The sequence below is a fragment of the Gopherus evgoodei genome, chromosome 10, assembly GCF_007399415.2.
Source record: "Gopherus evgoodei ecotype Sinaloan lineage chromosome 10, rGopEvg1_v1.p, whole genome shotgun sequence".
NCBI classification, from domain to species: Eukaryota; Metazoa; Chordata; order Testudines; family Testudinidae; genus Gopherus; species Gopherus evgoodei.
This window is the reverse complement of record NC_044331.1, coordinates 33430993-33454546: the sequence shown is the minus strand read 5'-3', so window position 1 is coordinate 33454546 and position 23554 is coordinate 33430993. Positions and strand designations below refer to the sequence as shown.

Sequence of the window (23554 nt, the reverse complement as noted above, 5' to 3'; positions counted from 1 at the left end):
CTTTACTTTTTGTGATTTGGATTCTTTTGTTTTAAACAGGTGGCCTTTTCGTCATTAAATTTTCTGCTACATACACAGGCCCTTCTCTCTACTATCAATTTTCTAACAGATGTTATTCCATCAAGCAGTCCAAGTACTGGTGACATAGGACACTTGCAAACACAAGGAGAAAAGCAGCAAAAAGATACTAGTGTGAAGAAAGGTATATTAATATTTTTGGCAAGTCTAATGTTGTTCAGTGTGTCATGTTGGATTGAAAGAGTAGATGTAAATTGTTAGACACTAATTCAGTGTTAAAAATTATTAAAATATTTAGTTTGCAGAAACAAGAAATGGTAAGCCAGTTTTACTAATTTTCTTTCACTGCCAACTCACAGGTATCCACTGTTTAGTCACAGGAATTATTTTACGTAGTTTAGGGGACACCATGATCAAGGCCAAGCAAAATAATGGCAGTTAACTATGGCTATTTTGTTATTGAAGTAAGAAAAAGAAAATATTAAACAATACAAATGATAAACTGGTTATTTACATTACAATTTCTGTGGTATGTATCTCAGTTTACCAATGTTCAGCCTCTCTCTTCTTTCCAGGAATACAAGGTTTAATCACTTGGTGATTAACAGGAGAAACGTAGACTTTTAAGTACCAGAGGGGTAGCCGTGTTAGTCTTTATCCACAGAAACAATGAGGAGTCCAGTGGCACCTTAAAGACTAACAGATTTATTTGGGCATAAGCTTTTCTAGGTTAAAAAACCTACTTCTTCTGTTTTTTGAACCCTTGAAAGCTTATGTCCAAATAAATCTGTTAGTCTTTAAGGTGCCCTCAGACTCCTCATGAGTGTTGTGTTGTTTTTTTTAAGTAATTAGTTTAGCCTGAAATGACCTTGCTATAATTGGCATAAAACATCTGACTATTCATATATCAATGAAATTAGGAAGTTGTTAAATGAAGGCATTCATTTAGATACAAAATGTGCATATTTAAAAGAAGCTTATTCCATTGTAAGCATTGGAGAACCAACAAAGGTTTTCATCTTTAAGTGGAAACATGAATTTGAAGTAACCAGTGTCTTTTGTAAAATATTTCCCACCATAAATGTTCTTCAAGTTCAAGGAACGAAGACTTTAATATGTTTACTAAAGAAATTAATTTCAAAAAGAATATTTTTAGTTTTATTTGTGAGAGTTTAAATTCAGGTTTTTCTTTGAAAAGAAATGTGGGGGCCATTGGTTTAGGCCCACTTTACTTCTAGCTTTGCTGCTCTGATAATGTAGTCCTGCATTCCTTTCACAATTAGGTTGCTTCCGAAAAGTGTTTACTTGGTGTCAGCTGTTCTTGGGAGATAGAATCAAAAACCTTGTATAATGTCTTGGATTAGCTTCAGCATTTTGTCATGTAATTAGCTAAACATGTGTATTGTTCAATGTCCGAGCCTCCTGGCTAGAAAACTCCAGTATCCAATCTTAATGGCCTGTAGGGTTCAGTCATGCAAGCTCTGGCCCTGACCCAGCAAACAAGTTAAGAACAAGTGCTTAACTAATGGAGACTGTTTGCTTACTTAAAGTTCAATATGTGCTTAATTTGTTGGATTAAGATGCAGGAGCATGGATGTGATCTAAAGATAGGTGTGGCAGGCATAATACTTAAGAAAAAGGGGTAAAAAATGAATGTGTCTCACCTCTGTCTTTAGTTGGGCTTTTTATTCCTATATGTGCTTATGTAAGAGCTGCTTCACATGTGGCTCACTCAAACTTTGGGTATGCCAGTGACTTTTTCTCTCTGCTTGTGGAATAAAAAGTAAGGCAGGATCTTAATCCTCATTTCAGGGTAGCACACAGAGAGAAGAGGCACACATTGCTTTCTGCAAGTAGTTAATAACTTAAGAGCTTGGTGCTGAACTAGAAAATGCAAGAATAAACCTTTCCTGACAAGAGACTTACTGAGGAAGTAGCGTGTTCCTTTTTTCAGCCCAATGAAAATTCTCTATGTGCTTCTAGAACATAGGAGCAAAAAAAGATGGAGAAATATCAAGACAGTTGGTGACAGAGGCAGCAGTCTCTGCCAGCTTCCCAAGAGCTATTAAATGTACTTGGCAAGTGTCACATGGGCCAAGAAATGAACTACTCTGGCAGAAGCAGTTTATCAAGCTAATGATCTGCTTACGGGTGATAAGTTCGCTCCTTCTGCAGATCAGTAATAAAGTTACTGCACAAACAATTAACAAACTATGAGAATTTAAACTTCAGTGTTTAGCATTACTTTTAATTATGTCAGTCAGTACTTTTATTAATCAACACAAATATTTAGTCTCAAATTTTAAGAAAATCCTTTCTTATCTAAGCAATAAAATTAATCATGAAAATAAGGCCACCTGTACATAGAAGATGTAAATTGATAAAATGCTCATGGGTTTTCGTAACTAGAAAATATTTATCAATCACTATAACAACTCATATTTTATAGTTGATGTTTTATATACAAGTTTAATTAACATTGACTACATTTAAGCCTAATGTAGCCATACTTGATTTCTCTAAAATTGTTGATACACCAGAGGTAGCAAAAGTAGGTGTGCTACTTTCAACAGAGCTCTGGGCAATGCTGGCATTTAAAACATGTCCTATAGATGAGATCTGAGCAGTTTAAGATTGGTTAATTTGTTCATTGATCATCTGGAACCCTGTCAAGATTAGCATGGCCATTGATGGTATCAGCAATGAAGATGAACCAGAGGCAGCAGTGGTAGGAGTTATTAATTTAAAAAAATAACAAGGTTAATCTTAGTGGATGTAGTCCTGTCAACCCTGGTCCTCCACTTGTAAGATTAATTTTGATACTCCCTTCCTCTACTTGACAGAGGCCGAAGAGCTTCAAAGTATATTAAAAACAAAAACAAAAAAGGAGTTATGATATTCTTTGTTTTTACTTAGTAGTGACCAAAACTGCCAAGAGTAAGGACCTTATTAACTTCAAGCTGTTTGCCAAGTTGGATGCCTTCTGCTTAAATGTGTGTGATGAAAAGAACAATATTGCTGAAATCAAGATACAAGGTAATGGCTTCTTTAGTAAAGAAAGTGATTACTGGACTTGTTAGTGAATTAGAGGTAGTTTCTTAGATTACTTTTTACCAGGTTATAAAGTAATCTTACCATGAAGGTGTGAATTTGAGTTCTTTCACTTTTTTGGGATCTATTTCTGGTGCCCCAAGTATGTATGCTGAAGCTCTCTGTGCTCCAACTTTTAATTTTTTAATCATCACATGTGATGTAAAATGTTTCCACTATATAATATGTAAATAAAACAAAGTTAACTGACATTATATGTGATGTAACATTAACACTTCCTTAAAGTGTTAACCAGCTCTTAAAAAGCATTTTTCATCCATAGATCTCAAAGCACTTTACAAAAGAGGTCAACATCATTATTCTCATTTAAAGATAAGGAAACTGAGGCACAGGGCAGGCAGTGACTTGCTTGAGGTGACCTAGCAGGATTAGGACAAAGGCCTCCTGAGTCCCAACACAGTGCTCTCCTCTAGACCACACTGCATCCAAACACACACATATGGACAGGAGATGAGGAAGGGGACGTGGGGAAGCAGTTCCATTAAACACAGATGTGGGTGGATTGTTGTGGTGGTAAGTCAGAATGGAGTTGATACCTTCTCTTGGCGAATAGGAACCGTTGTCCATAGACTTTCAAGGGAGGCTTGCGCATGAAGCTAGAGACTCTGTAGCTGGCTGTTAGACTTGTAGTTAAACTTTGTGGTACAATCTGCATTTGCATGGACATAACTGAAAACAGGCAGCATTGGATCTGATTCTGAAGTGCAAACCATGCACATTTCTATCTGCTGCTGGATAAAACACATTTTTGTTAGTGTCAGTAGCAAGACAAAAAATAGATGCATGTTTCTCTTCAATACCGGCAATCAACACAGGAACAAAAAATAGCTAATGGCATACTTTATGTTGTAAAAATAACTTCTTCAGAGCTCTGAGAGGAATTAATTTACTAACTATCATACATAAAACTACTAGACAAATATTTCTGAAGCAAATAATGCTGTTAGGTAACTTGGAGTAGCACTTACCTCTCATTCTCTTGCAGGTGTCGATTCATCGCTCTTCCTTCAGCCATATCACACGGTGCTCTTTGCCCGTCTTAAAGACATAATTGTCACAGATGTTGATTCAAGGACTGTTCATAAAAAGGTATAATGCATGATAATAGGGTATTCCTATTTTACTCGATCCTTGGTTACTTTTATGTATATAAACGACTTGTGACAAAATAATTCATCCAAATATCTTTAAATGTCTGATTTGCTAAGTTGTAACAAAATAAGATGTTAGCGACCCCAGGTGGGTGTGAATTTTTATTGGACCAACTTTTACAAGATATTACCTCATCCATCTTCTCTGTCCATCTTGGGACCAGCAAGACTACAGCAATGCTATATACAAGATGGGATGTGTAATATCTAGGTGGAACTGCGAAGAGTGAAACAACTGGTAATGCTTCTCACCCCCACCCCAAATATGTGTTAAGTAATTCAGTGGGGTAGCATTCTCTCCTTCAAGTAGGCTTTACATGCAGGTCTACAGTGGGGAAAGTTTGCAGATCTGACTACATTTAAGCCTTTATAACCTGGTGATTCCAGAAATCTAATTGTAGGTGGTATTGATCTTGAATCACAAAAACTTCAATTTGGCACAATAGCAGTTATGATTCATGAGTCCCAAGAACCAGAATAGCCAGAGAATATTGCAGGTTTCAATAAATATGAAATTGCAGAGTTACATTTGGGCAATTACATAATGTCCAGTTTTCGTGGCTCAGAATACTGAGTTTCACAGAAAGTAAGTTGACATGAAAACTTATTTAAAGTTTACATCCCTCACCCTTGCTAACCTAATGGAAAGCATTATCACAAATCAACTGATGGATTTAAGGCGTGCATTTGGGATTTTTTATAAAATCTGGATAACTGTATATTTCCTCAGTCTTGCTACCAGTTTCCTTCTTGCTACTGGACATAATTATAGTTATTTCACCTACTGTGGCAATTGTCAGAATTTTTACATTTCAGATCATTATGCTGAATTGATTACTGTTTGTACTCCTTTAAGTAAAATAAGCATTTAGATAGGAGTGATATTGAGTTGGTTCTTAATATTTTACCTACAAGATGGAAATTACATGAAAATCCAGCAACATGTAACTTGCAACTTGTCAAAGAAGAAGAGCATGTAGTTCCCAGAGGCCTAATTTGTCTTACTGCATATGGAGTTACATTAAGACATTTAAAGGTGTGGTTAAAATGGTGGAATAATAGAACATTCTCATTGTTTCTCCCCAAACTTTGAACTGCAGTGCTGTGTTGTCATAGTTGATTGCATTTTCCCCCTTTAAAAAAGGGAAAGAAAAAGGGGAGGGGAAAAAACTAACCAGAGGCACCAGATTTATTTGATGAAGGAAAGTCAAATATATATTCTGATTTTTATTCTGACTGCACACACATGATATTACAATTTAAAAGTAAGTCCTAATTTTATGCCATAAAGAGCAAAAATTAAAGCATCACAGCTCCGAGTTGGACAGAAGCGTGGGGCTTTTAATGCCTTCTTAATAGTACTGAAGATTCCGAAGACTTTGGAAAATAAGATTATAATGCAGAACAAGTCCTAGGGAATCAAATTTTGTCTGCGGGTATCAGTCACAAAATATCTGTGCTGCATACATGGATAAATGAGGAAAATGGTATACTGTGCACAGACTGTATCTTGTCACTATTCCATAACTTTTTGATACTTAACCGGTTACTCTTGGACTTAGAATGCAAATCAATTTCTTACTGATGTTCATGCCAAGATGGAAGATTAAATTAGGACAAATTATAGGATTATTGGAGTGCTGTGTGAATATCTAATAATTAGTTTTAAAATATTTTTGTGATAATAAGTCTGAAATGGTAAAGGAATTCTTAAATTTCAGAAGAGTTAAAATTAATGTCTGTGCTCTAAGAACGAGAAGTTTCAGATGTAAGAAATGTTTATATAGTACCTGTATATTGATTTTTGTATAATTTAAAGGGCTCCTTAATTTTAACTGGAGTATGAAGTGTTTTTAAATAGACTTTGCGAATGAACACCCCTAGCTTGGCTTGACTTCAATGTTAAATGAGTTATAGACTATTGCATGCATATACTGCATTAGAGACGATCGCTGAAAAATCTAAATTGCCTCCAGGTGGGCTTAAAATAAAAATATTTTGTGGTTATGAAGACAAACTAGCAGATAGATTTGATACTTGAAAAATGGATGTGCAAATTGTTTTCAACTTGAAATAGAATCTTTTGAGTCCCCATTTTAGACTAATGTATATGCTTTGTCTGCTGTTTACATATTTAACTTCTACTTTATTCATAAACATTCAGAAGGGTAATATGAAAAGTAGATTAAAATTTTGTTTTGCATTTACTTGAGAACTGGGAATAGTGATGTGAGGATCCTGTGCCTATGTCTTCTTTAGGCTGTCTCTATAGTAGGAGATGAAGTCTTCAGTTTCAACCTGGCACTGTATCCAGATGCTACTGAGGGAGAAGCTTACACTGATATGTCCAAAGTGGATGGCATTGTCTCTCTGAAAGTGGGCTGCATTCAGATAGTTTATCTTCATAAATTCCTCATGTCACTTCTGGTAAGATTGCTGATTATACTGAATTACCAGTTCATGTTATACCTCCCTCTGTATGAAAGCCACTGCTAGCTTGCAGTTGCCATTACAAAAAGGACAGATTTACTGTTTTAAATACATACTAGGAGGACAAGGGTTTAGATAAAAGCATTAATTTGTAGAATAAATTCTTAATTTTAATATATGTTAAATTTAAAAAGTTGATGTACAAGTGCTTGAAACTCCTTTTACAAAAATGAGACATGGTGGTAATCAGAATTGAAACATTGTGTGTTTTCTCTCTCAGCATCACAGTCACTTAAATTTATCATGCAAAACCCAGCATTATTAGTGATAATCTTCTCTTGCAGTTGATTACCTCTACCGTAACCTACAGCTCATGAGACTTATTTCTATTTGCTTTTCTGCTCTTCATAAAATTGATGAGTTAATTGTTTTTATCTAGTATACAGGATGCAGATTAAGTGGGATGTACCAGAAAGTTGTCATTAGGACCTCTGTTCTCCATATTTCAGAACTACTTGCTGAAAAATGACTTTTTAAAATGCAGTTAATGAATGTTGTTTATCTTAGCCACATCTTGGGTTTCTTTACCTGACTTGTGAGCAAAAGAGTAATGTTGCTGTGCCCTGAGCCTAATGAGTTTTGATTCCCTTCATGAAGGCTGGCAGTTTGCTCACATAAGATTGAATCATGGTAAAGAAATAGGTGTGTTATATTTGGATAAATAGCAGAATGGGGAACCTTTCAATCACTGGTGAAAATTGTTAAAATGCCAGTTTAAGCAGGACAAGCTGTTTACACTGTTACTGAATGAGTGTTCTGGAGTGTCCAATAGCCCCATTCTCTTATCCAGTAGAATGCTCGGTCTGAGTGATCTCTGGGGAAAGTTTATATTCCAATTTATTTTCCAATTTTAACTAATGCACAGCATTATTTTTTTATGTATTCTTTTTACAAGACTTTTTACTAGTTAATTTGTGGTACTTCTAATTCTGAATGTCCCAAAAAAATGGAAACAAATTCTTTTAGAGATGATAATAAACCACTGTACTTTTGGTCTGGGCTGAGATCTTCAAAGCTGAATGTCCAGTTTATGTTAAAACTATTTGAATGCCCAATTGACATTTAAAACTAATGAGACCTGGGTGACCAAATCATTCAGGTGTCTGTGAAAATACATTGAGTTTAAAGAAAAATAACTACACTTTTATAAAATTGTGGAATATTGGTGTGGACATACTTAAGGGGAAAAGATTTATTTTTTGAATCTGGAAATTAGGGAATAATTCTGATGAAGAGGAGAGTGACATATCAATTAAATGTGTCAAACACAAGGTTATTGCTGAATTATCCCCTAGCATATGCATGTATCTTCCGTTAGTAAAACCTTAAACACACGTATGTTCTCACTCTATCAATCACAGCTATTATTAAATCTAAAATTATTAGAATTCTGAGTAATTTTTTTTATATTCCTTTTGGGAAGACTCTGAAGAAGCCATCATTTACTAGATTTGTTAAGCAAACTAGAGGAAAGAGCATATAGCTTAATATTTTAAAATTAGCTTTCAGTTTTACAAAGTGCTCTATTGTTGCCTGTGTCTATTTTTCAAATTTTCTGTATTAATGTTAACATTATTCACTGTCTATCCACGCATTGATTTCTTATTGTGGAAGTGGCACGGAGAAGGGGTGTTTGGATTGTCTTCTCCCAGTAAGACTGGGAGGTGCTAGTGAAAATGTAACTTATTTTGTGCCAGGCTGCACCTTTTCTCTCCTCTCAGCAGACATGCTCCCCAGCTCACTCCTTGCTTTGCTTGAAGAAGCAACTTGTGTTTCTGGCTGAGGTGCTATCTTGGCTAGATCTCTGGTTGCCTCAGTTTTTAAAGTACCCAGACTTGTCCATAGGAACTTGACCAGGCACATACAGGCCACCAACTTACTTAGTTAAGTCCCAGAAATCCATCCATCCATGGGCTGGTATCCTAGAATCCTCCTTCCTGGTATTCAGCACTCTCTATCTATGGACAGGAGACCCACCCTACAAACTCAGGCACTTCCTGTCTTTTTTTCAAGGGATCTAAACTCTTGTTGTATGAGTTCTGGACCTAACCTTGAAATGTCAGAGAGAGTCTAAAACAGTTTCCTTCCTATTACAGTTTCTGCTTTCCACAATAATCAGGAGATTTAGTTCCCACAGTTCTGAAATCACTGAATTAAGATCCTCTGACAGTCATTTCATTCCCATAGAACTCTTAAACTTCTTCAAGACTGTACCAAATAGAGGAGGAAGTCCCACTCTTGCTTTACTCAGCTCCAGATTCCAAGGAAAAAATAGAGGCCTGTGGATTACCTCTCTCTGGCAGCTTCTGATTTTGCTCTCACGCAGCTTATTACATGGAAGACTAATGATTAACTTAAAGCTTAGAGACAATTCCACTATATCAGTTGCCACCATCTTAGAAGAAGGAACATTGCAAGGACTAATCTGTGTGAATTGATCTGTACCTGTGGCACTCTTACTATTGGAGAAACAAGTATCTTACTGGTGGTATTTTTCCATGATGAGGTGACATTGATGTAGTTAATCGCTGTTTAGGCACTGACTCGAATAGAGAGAGTGCTACCAGGGAGAAAGAACCAAATGAATAGACATGTCAAAAAGTCACCAAACTGAAGAGCGGCCCTTGTAGGGAATAGGTGGTGGAGGTGTAGATGAGTGCAAAAAATGCTTAATTCTGATTGATACCTTCCTTTCTGATTGACAGATAACAGGGCTTATCTGATCTGTCAACCCACATTATCTTGCCATGGGAAAAAGTTAACAGATAAGAAATTTGCTTTTAATTATTAGTTATACAATAGGAGAGCAGCTGAACTGTGTCTTAATTTTTTTTCTTTCCACCCCCTTATATTTGTTACAGAACTTTCTGAACAACTTTCAAACAGCAAAGAGGGCACTGAGTGCTGCTACAGTTCAAGCTGCAGAAAAGGCTGCTACCAGCGTGAAAGATCTGGCTCAGAGGAGTTTCCGCCTTTCAGTGGATATTCATCTGAAAGCACCAGTTATAATCATACCTCAGTCTTCGGTGTCCCATAATGCTGTCTTAATAGATCTTGGTTTGATCAGGGTACAAAACAAGTTTAGCCTGGTATCTGCTGAAGGCTGCTTACTTCCTCCAGTCATTGATAAAATGGATGTGCAGCTCACAAAGCTTAAGCTGTCTAGGTATATTTGATTTTACCATCTTGAACTTGAACTGAAAATTCAACAGTTAATTATTAGTAATTTACCTGCTATAAAGTTATTTAATGTAATTCCTCTGTAATTTAGAACTCCATGTGATAGAACAAAATATTACTTTTCAAATATGGCTTAAATTAGTTGATGAATTTAGGATAAAAAGGTGTTTGTTTTTTCCATTGTGAAGGTAAGTAAAGCTGAAAATGATTAAATAGTGAATTGACTGATAACAAAAGGCAGCATCACCTCAAATAGTGTTCTGTTTATGAAATTATAAACACACTTCAATAATGTTTTTGTATTTGAGCTCTAAGGTGTTTTTTGAAATGTCAGAACAACGAAGTTTAATGTGGATAAATGTAAAGTAATGCGCATTGGAAAAAATAACCCCAACTATACATACAATACGATGGGGGCGGTCGGGGGGGGGGCTAATTTAGCTACCCCTGATCAGGAAACAGATCTTGGAGTCATTGTGGATAGTTCTCTGAAGACGTCCACACAGTGTGCAGCGGCAGCAAAAACAAACAATGTTAGGAATCATTAAAAAAGGGATATAGAATAAGGTGGAGAATCTTATTGCCCTTATAAATCCATGGTATGCACACATCTTGAATACTGCGTACAGATGTGGTCTCCTCATCTCAAAAAATATATACTAACATTAGAAAAGGTTCAGAAAAGGGCAACTGAAATGATTAGGGGTTTGGAATGGGTCCCATATGAGGAGAGATTAAAGAGGCTAGGACTTTTCAGCTTGGAAAAGAGAAGACTGAGGGGGGGATATGATAGAAGTATTTAAAATCATGAGTGATGTGGAGAAAGTGAATAAGGAGAAGTTATTTACTTGTTCTCATAATAAAAGAAATAGGGGCCACCAAGTGAAATTAGTGGGCAGCAGATTTAAAACAAATGAAAGGAAGTTCTTCACGCAGTACACAGTCAACTTGTGGAACTCCTTGCCTGAGGAGGTTGTGAAGGCTAAGACTATAACAGGGTTTAACAGAGAACTGGATAAATTCATGGAGGTTAAGTCCATTAATGACTGTTAGCCAGGATTGGTAAGGAATGGTGTCCTTAGCCTCTGTTTGTCAGAGAGGGTTATGAACGGCAGGAGAGATATCACTTGACCATTACCTGTTAGGTTCACTCCCTCTGGGGCACCCAGCATTGGCCACTGTCAGCAGACAGGATACTGGGCTGGATGGACCTTTGGTCTGACCCAGTACGGCCATTCTTATGTTCTTAACATGGTTTGTTTTATATTTTTGTTACTTGTTTCTTTACTAGGACAATTGTACAGCCTGGTTTTTCACAGCCTGACATTCAGATACTTCATCCTATTAATCTGAATCTGTCTGTGAATCGAAATCTAGCTGCAACTTGGTATCACAAAATTCCTATGTTGGAAATCAAAGGGCATCTTGACACAATGAATGTAAGTATTTTTCTTTAAACGCGCTACTTTCTGATTATGTTGTGTTGATAGTGTGAACCTTTACATTGTTAATAATTCCATGAATAGTCTTTTAAGTTACAGGTTGGTTAAGTCTATGCAGGTTTATTAGGACCAAGAAGAGACACATCGTGTTGTTTAGTTGGAATGGTGGGGGGTGGGGAGGGCGGGGGAGGGAACTTTTTAAAATTTTTTTTACTGCACAAGAATATTGAACTAAAATGTTTTTAAACTGTTAAAGAAAATACACTGTGTTCAAGAAGATGTATACATTTGTATAAAAAGAAAATCAGATGAGTTTACATCTCATAGCCATCTTTTAGAAAGAACATGTTGTAAATAATTCTGAATTCCATTGTGGATAGTCAGATTCCTTTTCACAGTCCTAAAAAGGCTTTACTCAGTAACTTGTGTGTTGTTTTTTGTTGCTGTTTTGTATTTCTTGGGTGGTCAGATATAGGGCTGTGTTTATGAAAGCCATATTATTGTGGTGGTTGATTCTTTTGAGTGGTACTGCTGAGTGAGACGTGATAATTCAAGAGTAATGTATTCCTGCCTTAAAAGGCTGCTTTGCTGATATAGGTGAACAGTAGAAGGAACAGATATACAATTCATTCTTTAAAACATTAAGCTGTTACATTGCAGGTTATTTTAAGTCAAGAGGATTTGAATATTCTGCTTAAAGTTTTGACAGAAAACCTTGATGAAGCAGATGAAATGTTAAATAAAGCAAAACCAATAGTGCAAGAGGAAGGTAAGAGACATTTTTTCTTCTGCAAACTTCAATTTTAAATGTGTTAGTCTTCATTAAACTTTCAGTGAAAGTGAACAGTTAAATGTAAATGAAAAGCAAGTGTAATTCTCTAAATCTATCCCTAATTTTTACTAAACAATTGTTTGTTCTCTTGCTTTCTTGTCTTATGTATGTATGTTGATGTTGCTCATACTTAAACATATATTTGAAAGTGAAAATATTGGAAGTAAAAATGAGAAATGTTATTAACTAAAAATCTATGTGGAGTTAGCTAATATTGTCATTGTGAGAGTATTTGTAATCAACAGTGCTTCTTTCTTCCATTCTTTACTGAAAGGCTCAATTGAAAGAAATTTTGTACATTTTCACTAAAAATCTTTATATAAAATACATAGAATGTGTTTCTTATGTGAAATGAATTGTAGTAACACTTTTCTGAATGAAATTAACAAATCATTGGAAATGGCAGGAAAAATTAAAGGAACTGAGATACCTCTGTCAACACAGAATGAGAGTACTTCAGGAGAAAGCTTGCCTGGTACAACAAAAGTAGCATTACATGAGGATGTAACCAACATGCTCCTTAATTTTGAAATCAAAGAGGTACATATTTAACTGTACAATATCTTGCTTGTGGCTGACTGGGAGGACCAGGTTTTGTATCCCTGCTTTGCATCAATCAGGACAGAGTAACCATAAAGGCAGTTCAGCAGGATACTCAGATTGCCCAGGATATCACTAGTGGGTGGAGCTCACTCAACCCAATGCCAGCTTCCTGGTCCCCAGTGTAGCACCTTTCTCCCTCCCCCCACCCCCCGCCCCGCGGTTTTTAGTTACCCTTCTGTTACATGCTCAGCCAGCGAAGAAATGTTGGTAAGAGATGGATGCTGCTATAGAAAAGAATAATTTCCCTAGGTAACTTTAAATGGATCCAAATCAAATGTAATACTGACAGCCTTCTGCTTTTGACCTTTAGCAATATCAGAATGTTGTGTTCAATCCAAATAAAATGAAACTAAGCAAAACCTTGGATTCCAGCAAAGAAATCTTGTGGTATCCAAAATAGTCCCTAGAATCACTGGTTTTTAGAAGTTACAAAACGGAAAATAAAAATTCTCATCCTCCAAAGAGAAAAGAGCCTCTAAGTTTTTCATTCAGTCAGATTTCATTATATGCTCTGATTTCATAGTGTACACACTGGCCCAATTTTTCTCCTTTTCTGAGAGGGTGGGGCAATGCAGGAGCTGTAATCAGCTGCCCGATCTGTATTATGAACCCAATTTGTTTTCCAGCAACTGTCTGAATATGGAATGTTCTGGCTGTGGCCCTAGTTCTATTGTAAATTGGATCACACTAATAGCTGTATTAACTTGATCCCCTTAGATCTGGCCACTGTGTGGATATACGCTAGCTGAGAATTGGCAGAATGCAGATGGCCATGACAGGGTTTGGGGAACAATTGCCATAGGATCAAACTGGTCTGCTTTATACCATCTGAGATTTTTCCCCTGTGCTGGGAATACTCTCACTTCTTCAGTAAGGGATGGATTAGATCTCTCTGTGCTTCATGCTGCAAAATGGCCAGAACTGGGGATAGAATCTGGCGTCTTAACTCATGATTGTGTTTGGGAATAGGGGATGTCTCATTTAAAACATTGCCGTTTTGATTATAAGGTTGTATGTCCCTCTGAATATTTTTGACTCACTATAATTCTTGTGCTTTCTTGTCTTCATGCCTCTTATCATACTTCCCCTCTACCTGGAATGGTTTTTTCATAATATTCTAAAAAGCACTGTATTATTTTTCATCTAATTCCATTAAACTAACTACATCCTGCAATGCTTTCTACTACCACATCAATCTCTTAACTAAAATTGCTGTGCTCTTGATCTGGACTCATGGTGGCTTTTCACCTTAGCTCAGATCATAAGGTGTTTGAGGGTAGGGTGACCAGATGTCCCAATTGTATAGGGTCAGTCCTGATTTTTGGGTCTTTTTATTATATAGGCACCAATTACCCCCCACCTCCTGTCCCAATTTTTCACATTTGCTGTCTGATCAACCTAGTTGAGGGGTAAGCAGTGTGTATTACCAAGATGAGGTACATTGATGGTAGTGTTGAGGTTTATTTTTTAATAATTTTGGTTCTAACTGGAAGAAGCATAGATACAGGCATGTGTGAGGTAAATAAACAATGTGTCAATGCTATAATTGCTGAGTTATTGTAGAGTTATGGACATTATAATTACCTGCTATAACCAGTGAATACTTTATTGGAATATAACCTTAATTTATCCCCCACTAGGTTGTGGTAGCCTTGATGAGACAGGTGCAGAAGGAGGGGCATCCCTTGCATATTCTAACTGTGCTACAGCTTGGAAGTGAAACCAGAATTGGAAATCACGATATGACTGCAACAGCTTATTTGAATAAAATTACTTTGAAGTGCCTTGAATTTACTGGTAGGTGCATTGTAACTTGGCGCTTTGTATATAGTACCCAAACATGATAGCAGTAAGGTTGTACAGTTAAAAATTTTAGAAGTGCAGAAATGAATTTCTACAGCAACATTAACTTTTTGACATTGTCCTTAGGTAATGATGTTGCAAGAAGTCAGTCTTTAATGGTCTAAGGGCTTGTTTTTGGTGTAAAAGTTAGCTTGAGTTAGTACACTTAAGCTAGTTCAAATGGAATAACAGCTCCAGTGAGAGCAACCACACTGCAAACCAGCACTTGAGGTACACACAGTGATTAGATTAGCAAATGATGAGTTTTAACTCATGCTCATGCATCTTCAGCAATTTTGGAGCTTCAACCCTTTCTGTCAGGCCAGCTAGCTCGAGCTTGAAGCACCACTTAATTTGAGCTAGATGGTTTTGTGTATGACAGGAGTCTGTCTTTATTGTGATAGTAGCTCAAGCTGTCACCTGAGTGTATTGTTCTTAACCACACTGTCAATTTAATTGTGCAACCTTAATATTATATAGTGTAATAAGTATTTGATAGCTGTACTGTTTCCCAAAGCAAATGCTAAAAAAGATTATCCGTGAAAGTTTCATTTGAACTGTATGACTTCATGCGCAGCTAAAGCACTACTCATTAATAGATATATGTTAAGATGAGAACTCCAGCATTTTTATTGTGTGTTTTTAAATAAGGAAAAATCCATAAGTAGATTTGAGCCCAAAAGGAAGACTTCCCCCTCCCCCAAGGATGTGTCTACATGGGGAGAGGGGGAAAAAAAAAAAAAACCAAACCGCCTGATGATCTGTGCTACTATTTTTAGTTCTCTTGCATGAACTTGAGACAGTTGATCTGGGTTCTGAAACTTGCTGCCACTGGTCTTCTTTTTTTTGCAGTGTTAGATGTATAATTGAATATCTGAGTAGTGATTCTGACTTTTGCTGCAAAGAATGGTATACAATGATGTCATTATGATGATGTAGAAGTTGCAATGGGAAGATGCACATTTTTTCCATACTGAAATTTTTTCGTGGGTTTAACGTAGTGTAAAAAAGACTAAAACCATTACTTGGATAAAATCACAGAAAACATTGATCGGTGGTCTTTAAACTGAAAATGACTGCTTACAATTATTTTCATTATGACCCATTACTTGTTCATTTTCAATAGCTGAGTCGATTAACAATTAAAGCATTTGCATGGGGGCTTGCTTCTTGATAAAATGTGTATGTGAGAGAGAGTGATTTGAAGTAATATAAATGTATATGTGCCCTTTTGTCTACAGACTCAAAAGGAGATCCTCTTCATATTATTGATTCTTCAGATGAGACTGGTGAACACCTTCTGAAAATGGAGTACATAAAGGTTTTAGTATAGTCTTTATTGAAACCTGTGGATTATTTTAACCAGTTGTGAAGCCCTACTTTGGATTTCCAGTGGTGTATTATACTTTTGGAGTCTGAGGAGAGTCTAGCCACTGCCTCAATTTTGGGGTGACTAGATGCACTCTCAAGGTGCAAGCCTTCTATTTGACATCCTCCTTTGAAGTGTTGGAACTGATTGTCCAGATGCCTAGCCTTCTGAGTGCAGAACAGTAACTCTTCAAAATCCCCAGTGGTTGAACATACCCCTGTCCCAAAACTCGACTCCAAAATTATGAAACTTCCGTCTTACAATTTAACTCTCTTAGGGGTGGGCAGCTGTTGTGAAGCAGTTAACACACGCTTTGTACAGTCCAGCATCTTTATGCTCTTTATACTTAATCATGGAAAGCACAGTAGAGTACAGATCGTGTAAAAAACATCCTAAACGCAGTGTCCTTCACTAGCTCACCCTGTCCTGGGGGCAGGGATCATCTGTGTTCTATCAGGCAGGGACTTTTCCACAACTTTACCTACTCTGCCTCTGCAGCAGCCTCTTATCTTAATCTGATGCAAAATGCCCCCCCCCCCCGAGCTCCAGCCCATGAGTCCCTTGATAAATTCCTGTTGCTTCTATTTTTCTCCTGTTAACTTTGCACTTACAAACTCCTTTTTCTTCAGTTTCTTCTGCGAGTTTGAGCTGTCACATTGTCTCAAAATACTTCACTTTCAAAAAATGTTCCTTGAGTGCTGATGACTCACTGTAGTCTCTGGCCTGGCAGACACACAATACAACCCTGTTAACTCATAGGGGATTCAAATACATGTAATTATTGTATCATGAAAAGTCTACATGATACATTTCTTAACTGTCCACAATTCAAAAGTGGTAGAGACAGAACCCCCAATTCATCACAGAAGGAACAACCTTCTTTGCAAGAAAGCTGTTAAATGGAATGGAACATTTGCTCATATCTATTGGTGTGGCAGGTGCCCCTTTAATAGTGGTACTGGCTTAGCAGGGTTCACAAATTGTGAGGAATGGACTCTGAACAAGGCAGCCTCTCAGAGGGGAAGTGAGCTATGAATGTAGATTTAATTATAACAAGAGGGAACCTACAACACAGAATATCCTTCAGAAGGTACGTGGTTGTTAGGAATAAAGTCCAGGACCCCATCTCAGTCCAGTAGTGCTTAACACTAGTGCATTCCTTTGTCTTTTTAATGTGGAAGTACATAATTGTAACCAAAAAGAGATAGAAGAGATCAAGCTTACTACATTCAGAGGGGTAGTCGTGTTAGTCTGTATCCACAAAAACAATGAAGCATAACAGATTTATTTGGGCATAAGCTTTCAGGTGGGTAAAAAAAACTTCTTCAGATGCATGGAGTAAAATTTATAGAAACAAGCAAATATATATTGGCACATGAAGAGAAGAGAGTTACCTTACAAGTGGAGAACCAATGTTGAAGGCCAATTTAGTCAGGGTGGATGTGGTCCACTCTCAATAATGGATGAGGAGCTGTCAATACCAAGAGAGGGAAAATTGCTTTTATAGTGAGCCAACCACTCCCAGTCCCTATTCAAGCCCAAACTGATGGTGTTAGGTTTGCAAATGAATTGTAGCTCAACAGTTTCTCTTTGAAGTCTGTTTTTGAAGTTTTTTTTTCTTGAAATATGGCTACTTTTTAAATTGTTGTTGAGTGTCCAGGGAGATTGAAATGTTCTCTTACAGGCTTTTGTATGTTACCATTCCTGATGTCTGATTTGTGTCCATTTATCCTTTTACCTAGAGACTGTCCTGTTTGGCCAGTGTACATGGCAGAGGGACATTGCTGGCACATGATGTCACATATGTTGATAAATGTGCAGGTGAATGAGCCTCTGATAGTGTGGCTGGTGTGGTTGGGTCTTATGATGGTGTCACTAAAGTAAATATGGGGATAGAGATGGCAGCGGGGTTTGTCAGGGGTTGGTTCCTGGGTTAATGTTTCTGTGGTGTGGTGTGTGTAGTTGCTGGTGAGTATTTGCTTCAGATTGGGGGGCTGTTTGTAAGTGAGGATTGGCCTTCCTCCCAAGGCCTATGAGAGTGGGGGATCATTTTCCAGGATGGGTTGTAGCTCATTGATGATACACTGGAGAGGTTTTAGCTGGGGGCTGTACGTGATGGCCAGTGATGTTCTGTTTTCCTTTTTGGGCCTGTCCTGTAGTAGGTGACTTCTCACTTTGTCAATCTGTTTCCTCAATTCCCCAGGTGAGTGTTGTATTTTTAAGAATGCTTGATAGAGATCCTGTAGGTGTTTGTCTCTGTCTGAGGGATTGGAGCAAATGCAGTTGTATCTTAGAGCTTGGCTTTAGACAGTGGATCATGTGATGTGGTCGGGATGAAAGCTGGAGGCATGTCAGTAAATATAGTGGTCAGTAGGTTTCTGGAATAGGGTGGTGTTTATGTGACCATCACTTCTTTGCACTGTAGTGTCCAGGAAGTGGATCTCTTGTGTGGACTGGTCCAGGCTGACGTTGGTGGGACGGAAATTGTTGAAATCGAGGTGGAGTTCTTCAAGAGCCTCCTTCCCATGGGTCCATATGATGAAGATGTCATCAGTGTAGCATTAGTAGAGAAGGGGCATTAGGGAGCGAGAGCTGAGGAAATGTTCTTCTAAGTCAGCCATAAACATGTTGGCATACTGTGGGGCCAATGTGGGTACCCATAGCAGTGTGGCTGTCTTGAATGATATAAGTTCTCACCAAATCTGAAATGGTTGTGGGGGAGGACAAAGTCACAAAGCTCAACCACCAGGTGTGCCGCAGCCTCATCAAGGATACTGTTCCTGACAGTTTGTAGTCCATCCTCGTGTGGAATATTGGTGTAGAGAGCTTCTACATCCATGGTGGCCAGGATGGTGTTTTCAGGAAGATCGCCAATGCATTGTAGTTTCCACAGTAGCGTCTCTAAGATAGCTAGGAGTGCTGGCAGCATAGGGTCTGAGGAGAGAGAATAGCCAGATAATCCTGCTGTAAGAGGTGCCAGTGCCTGAGATGATGGGGCCTCCAAGATTTCCAAGTTTGTGGCCTTTGGGTAGCAGATAGAATACCCCTAGTCTGGGCTCTAGGAGTGTGTCTGTGTAGATTTGTTCCCGTGCTGTGGCAGGGAGTTTCTTGAGCACATGGTGTAGTTTGTTTTGGTGGTACTCAGTGAGATCGGAGGATTGTGGACTGTAGAATGTGGTATTGGAGAGTTGTCTGGCAGCCCTCCTGTTCATAATCCAACCTGTTCATGATGAGTGCAGCACCTCCTTTGTCAGCCCCTTTGATTATAATCTCAGAACTTTTTTCTGAGCCTGTGGATGGCGTTGCGTGCGTTCTGTACAGCTGAGGTTATGGGGCAAGTGATGCTGTTCGTGCACAGGCTGAAATTGTGGACATCTGCAGAAGCACTCTGTGTAGAAGTCCAGTCTGTGATTTTGACCTCAGGAGGAGTCCACGCAGAATTCTTCTTCTTGTGGTGTTGGTAGGAGGGTTCCTGTAGGCCAGTGCTCTGTTCAGTAGTGTGTTGAAAATGTTCCTTGAGTCGGAGACGGCAAAAGTAGGCTTCCAGATCATCGCAGAACTGTATCGTGCAGGGGTGGTGAGGCAGAAAGAAGAATTCCCAAGATAGGACAGACTCTTCTGCCAGTCTGTGTGTGGTTGGATAGATTAACAATATTGTTGGGTGAGTTAAGGATACCAGTGTTGTAGCCTTCTGTGACATGTAGGAGTTAGATAGTTTACTGTCATTTTTCCTCTGTAGAGAAGTAAAGTGTGCGTTATAAATGGATTGTCTTGTTTTTGTAAAGTCCAGCCACATGGAAGTTTGTGTGGAAGGTTGGTTTTGTATGAGTGTCTCCAGTTTTGAGAGCTTATTATGGTATTTTCAAAATGGCTGTCAGGTGGTTTGTAGATGTAGATTTGAAGGCAAGATGGGCTATTATAATTACTTATTCCAACCCCCTAATAAAGATCAACTATACAATTTCACCCAGTAAATTTGTACATAGACCCCATTAACATATGTTGGCAAAGTAGGAATTGTTCAGAAAGACATCCAGTCTTATTTTTAAGGTCTCTGAGAGATGGAGAGTTGATTACATCCCTTTGTAATCTTTGTCTTTTTATTAATGATTCTCATAGTTAAAAATTGGCATCTTATTTCAGTTTTAACTCTGTACTTCATCTTTTCAAATACAGATATTGTTACTGTGTTTCAGTCTTGACTCTTTTTTCATAGGCTGATGCAGATGGACCAGACTTTACTACTACTTACAAAAATACCAAGCAAGCTGTCAATGTAAGTATAAGCATGTAGACTTGAGCAATCTTTTAAGATGAGCTCCTGTGTTAATATGTAATTATTTTGAAAGATTAACTAAAAAAATCTTTAAAAAGTAGTACGCTTGGTTTTAAGGTAACTTGAAAAATGATGTGTCTAGAATTGATTATTCATTTTTTAATGAGAACTGATGAATTTTTAATCTGTTCTTAGGTAAGTGACTGCCAATCTCGGACAACAGTTTTTGTGGGATGTAATTTGTTAAAATTCAGGAGGTGTTGTATGCTAGAGTAGTAAACTTGTTAATATATCAAATGGGAACATATTTATTGTAGAAAAGTAAAAGCTCTTAGAACCAGAGTGGGAAGGAACAGTTGTACTATATAAATGCTCTGGGTGGCTTTTAAATTATGTGAGCTGACCAGGCTCTAGCACTGTACTGTCCCGAGTGGAATATGGAAGACAGTGTCACAGAGATGCTACCCTTTGATCAGAGGAAGAGTTCTTCACAATGTTTCCTTGGTGGATAGACTGCACCCTAAGTGAGCTAGCTCAGCTCTATTTTCCCCACCATCTTTCAGTATCCTTTTGAATCAAGCAAGCCAGCTCTGTACACAACTCAGATCCCATGGACGACAGCGAGCAGCTCCAGTGCAGATGTTGTATAGAAGACTACTTGCTTCCTTGCAGGGGCAACTCATCTTTTGAACCCTATTAAGTGATGAAATACCATATATGCTTGTTCATAAGCTGAATTTTTAAGTAAAAAAGGGAAGCACCAGAGAAGGGGGGCGGCTTATGAATGGGTATAGAGCAAGAGAGGTGGGGCACGGCCCCTCCCCCAACAGAGGGAGCAAGGAGAGGCAGCAGAGACAGAAGTGAAGAGTTGGGACCAGTGTTTCTCTGCTTCTGGCCATGCTGCTCTCCCTCCCAACCTCCGAAGCTGCTGCAGCTCCTGGGCTGGCAGGCTGCAGCTGTGCCACTCAGCCCTGCCTCCCAGAGCAGGCTGTGGCTGCACCGCCCGGCCTCCTGGAACATGCTGCAGCTATGCCACCCGGCCCAGCCCGCTGAAATATGCTATGGACATGCTGCCCGATCTGGCCCGCCAGAGCAGGCTGGGGTTGCACTACCCAGCCTGCTGGAACAGCTCCAGCTAGGTCAGAAACATCATCCCCTGGCCCTCCCCAGTTAAGGTGGGAAGGGATGGGATGGGAAGAGTGAGGGGGTCCTGGGCTAGGGGTCATATGGGGGGTGGTCACAGGGGTTACTCCCCTGACTCCCAGCTTCTCCCCCGGCCAAAACTTTTTCCCACCAGTTGCTATCCTGGCCCATCAGGGTAAGCAGCTGGCGCACCAGGATACTTTGTTTACTTAAGTTAACCTCCGTGGCTGTGGATGCTTGAGATAAACCATCTCGACCCACCAGCGACTTATCCTGATGGCCTGGGAGCCAAAGTTTGCTGACCTCCGAATTATAGGGTCGGCTTATGAATGGGTTATAAAAAAATTCCATTTTTACTTATCCATCTTGGGGGGATTGGCTTATAAACGAACCGGCTTATGATCAAGTATATATGGTATGCACTTCAGAGATGAGGGGAGAAGGCCAGAGGGACCATGGTGGTTGTTAAAATAAATATTTGCCAAAAGTTACTACAGTACAAGGTGTCAAGTATCAGAGGGGTAGCTGTGTTAGTCTGGATCTGTAAAAGCAGCAAAGAATCCTGTGGCACCTTATAGACTAACAGACGTTTTGGAGCATGAGCTTTCATGGGTGAATACCCACTTCCTCAGATGCATGTCACATGCTCCAAAACGTCTGTTAGTCTATAAGGTGCCATAGGATTCTTTGCTGCTTTTACAGTACAAGGCAATACCATGCTAGCTTACATTCTGTCATATTTTAATGGTGTAGATTTTAGTGACAACCACTGTAGCTCACCCTCTAATGTGGATGCATTGTTTGAAGCCTTTTATTATCCTAGAACTTCACCTAGCTGTAGTAGGGGCTCTAGACAGAAACAGCTGTGTCCTTGGTTGGCTTTTTCAGAGACATAGTTAAACATACAATGCTTTCTGATCCTGAGCTATGACATGGAGAAGGATTAAGCAGTATAAAGTAATATTAATACTGTATATTATATTCACCTAAGTAGCTCTAGTACCTTTCTTCTCTATTGCTATGCAATGCTGTGTTTGGTAAAAAATGTAGGATTACATGAATAGCGAGTAAGTAATTTTCTCTACATTTCAGTGGTGATTATTTTGAATTAGTCATACAAACACATAACGTACCAGTGTGATAAATTTCAGTTAATATTACCATTTTTCACTGTCTCTCACATATCATGTTAGGTGTCCTTTTCATCTTTGGATCTAGTACTCCACACAGAAGCCTTACTTTCCATCATGAACTTTGTCACATACAGTGTTCCATCAGGTGGCCTTACCAGCTCTGATAAGGGATTTGACCCAAAACCTCAAAGAGAAGAAGAGAGAAGTGCTGTTCTCAAAGCAGGTATTGTGATATTAGAAATTCCATATCTTTTTATTTGTGGTTCGGTAGCATGCCAGCTGCTGTTAATCAACATTGTTTGCAAGCAACACAGAACTCTGTTGCAGTTCTTCTGGCAACACATGAGTCTCACACTCAGTTGTACATGGAAAAAGACAATAGTAACTCACAATGCTAAATATCTGTTTGAACAAAAATCACGTAAGATGAGTTTCTAAGGATATTGATTCTTCTTTTTGGTAATTGCTGAACACTTTCATGTTGCACAAATACTACTAGCATTAGGTATTTTCTCAAATAATGGATTAATTTTTATAGACAATTATCTTGACTGTTAGTTTGCCTGACATTCACATCCAACAAAAGCCTAAAATCAACAAACTTGGCTTTATCAATGGTTAAGCTATTTCATTAGTATGAATTAGTGAGGTTAGGTATGATCATTGCACGCTCCCACTTCTCCCCTATTAGCCTCTTGGATAACTTTAATCACCTGAGCTATGACTCATCAAAACTCGCTACACATTACAGTAGTGAAACATACCTCAAGTGTGATGCTTCATGAGTGTATGTGCCACAACCTCCTCTTGCTGCCTAATATGACAATTCCATATGAATGCTTGCATCTTTCGAAATCAACCAAATTTCACCATGTTTTTGCCAACTATGGAAACACAGTTTATGAGAGGAATCCTAAACCACATTTCCTATTTGTATTATGCTTGTATCAGCAAAGACAGTAAA

At 38.4% G+C, this 23554-nt stretch overlaps 1 protein-coding gene across 1 annotated transcript in view; it reads left to right on the top strand.

Annotated features, from left to right (window-relative positions):
• VPS13C (vacuolar protein sorting 13 homolog C) overlaps nucleotides 1–23554 on the top strand; it is a 131549-nt gene that overhangs the window by 20543 nt on the left and 87452 nt on the right. The window contains exons 15-26 of the mRNA XM_030579044.1: nucleotides 40–202; nucleotides 2935–3054; nucleotides 4115–4218; nucleotides 6540–6707; nucleotides 9632–9936; nucleotides 11242–11389; nucleotides 12053–12161; nucleotides 12631–12764; nucleotides 14468–14624; nucleotides 15911–15990; nucleotides 20255–20314; nucleotides 22651–22813. Of these exons, the coding sequence (XP_030434904.1) occupies nucleotides 40–202; nucleotides 2935–3054; nucleotides 4115–4218; nucleotides 6540–6707; nucleotides 9632–9936; nucleotides 11242–11389; nucleotides 12053–12161; nucleotides 12631–12764; nucleotides 14468–14624; nucleotides 15911–15990; nucleotides 20255–20314; nucleotides 22651–22813 (1711 nt within the window). The remainder of the gene's footprint in view (nucleotides 1–39; nucleotides 203–2934; nucleotides 3055–4114; nucleotides 4219–6539; nucleotides 6708–9631; nucleotides 9937–11241; nucleotides 11390–12052; nucleotides 12162–12630; nucleotides 12765–14467; nucleotides 14625–15910; nucleotides 15991–20254; nucleotides 20315–22650; nucleotides 22814–23554) is intronic.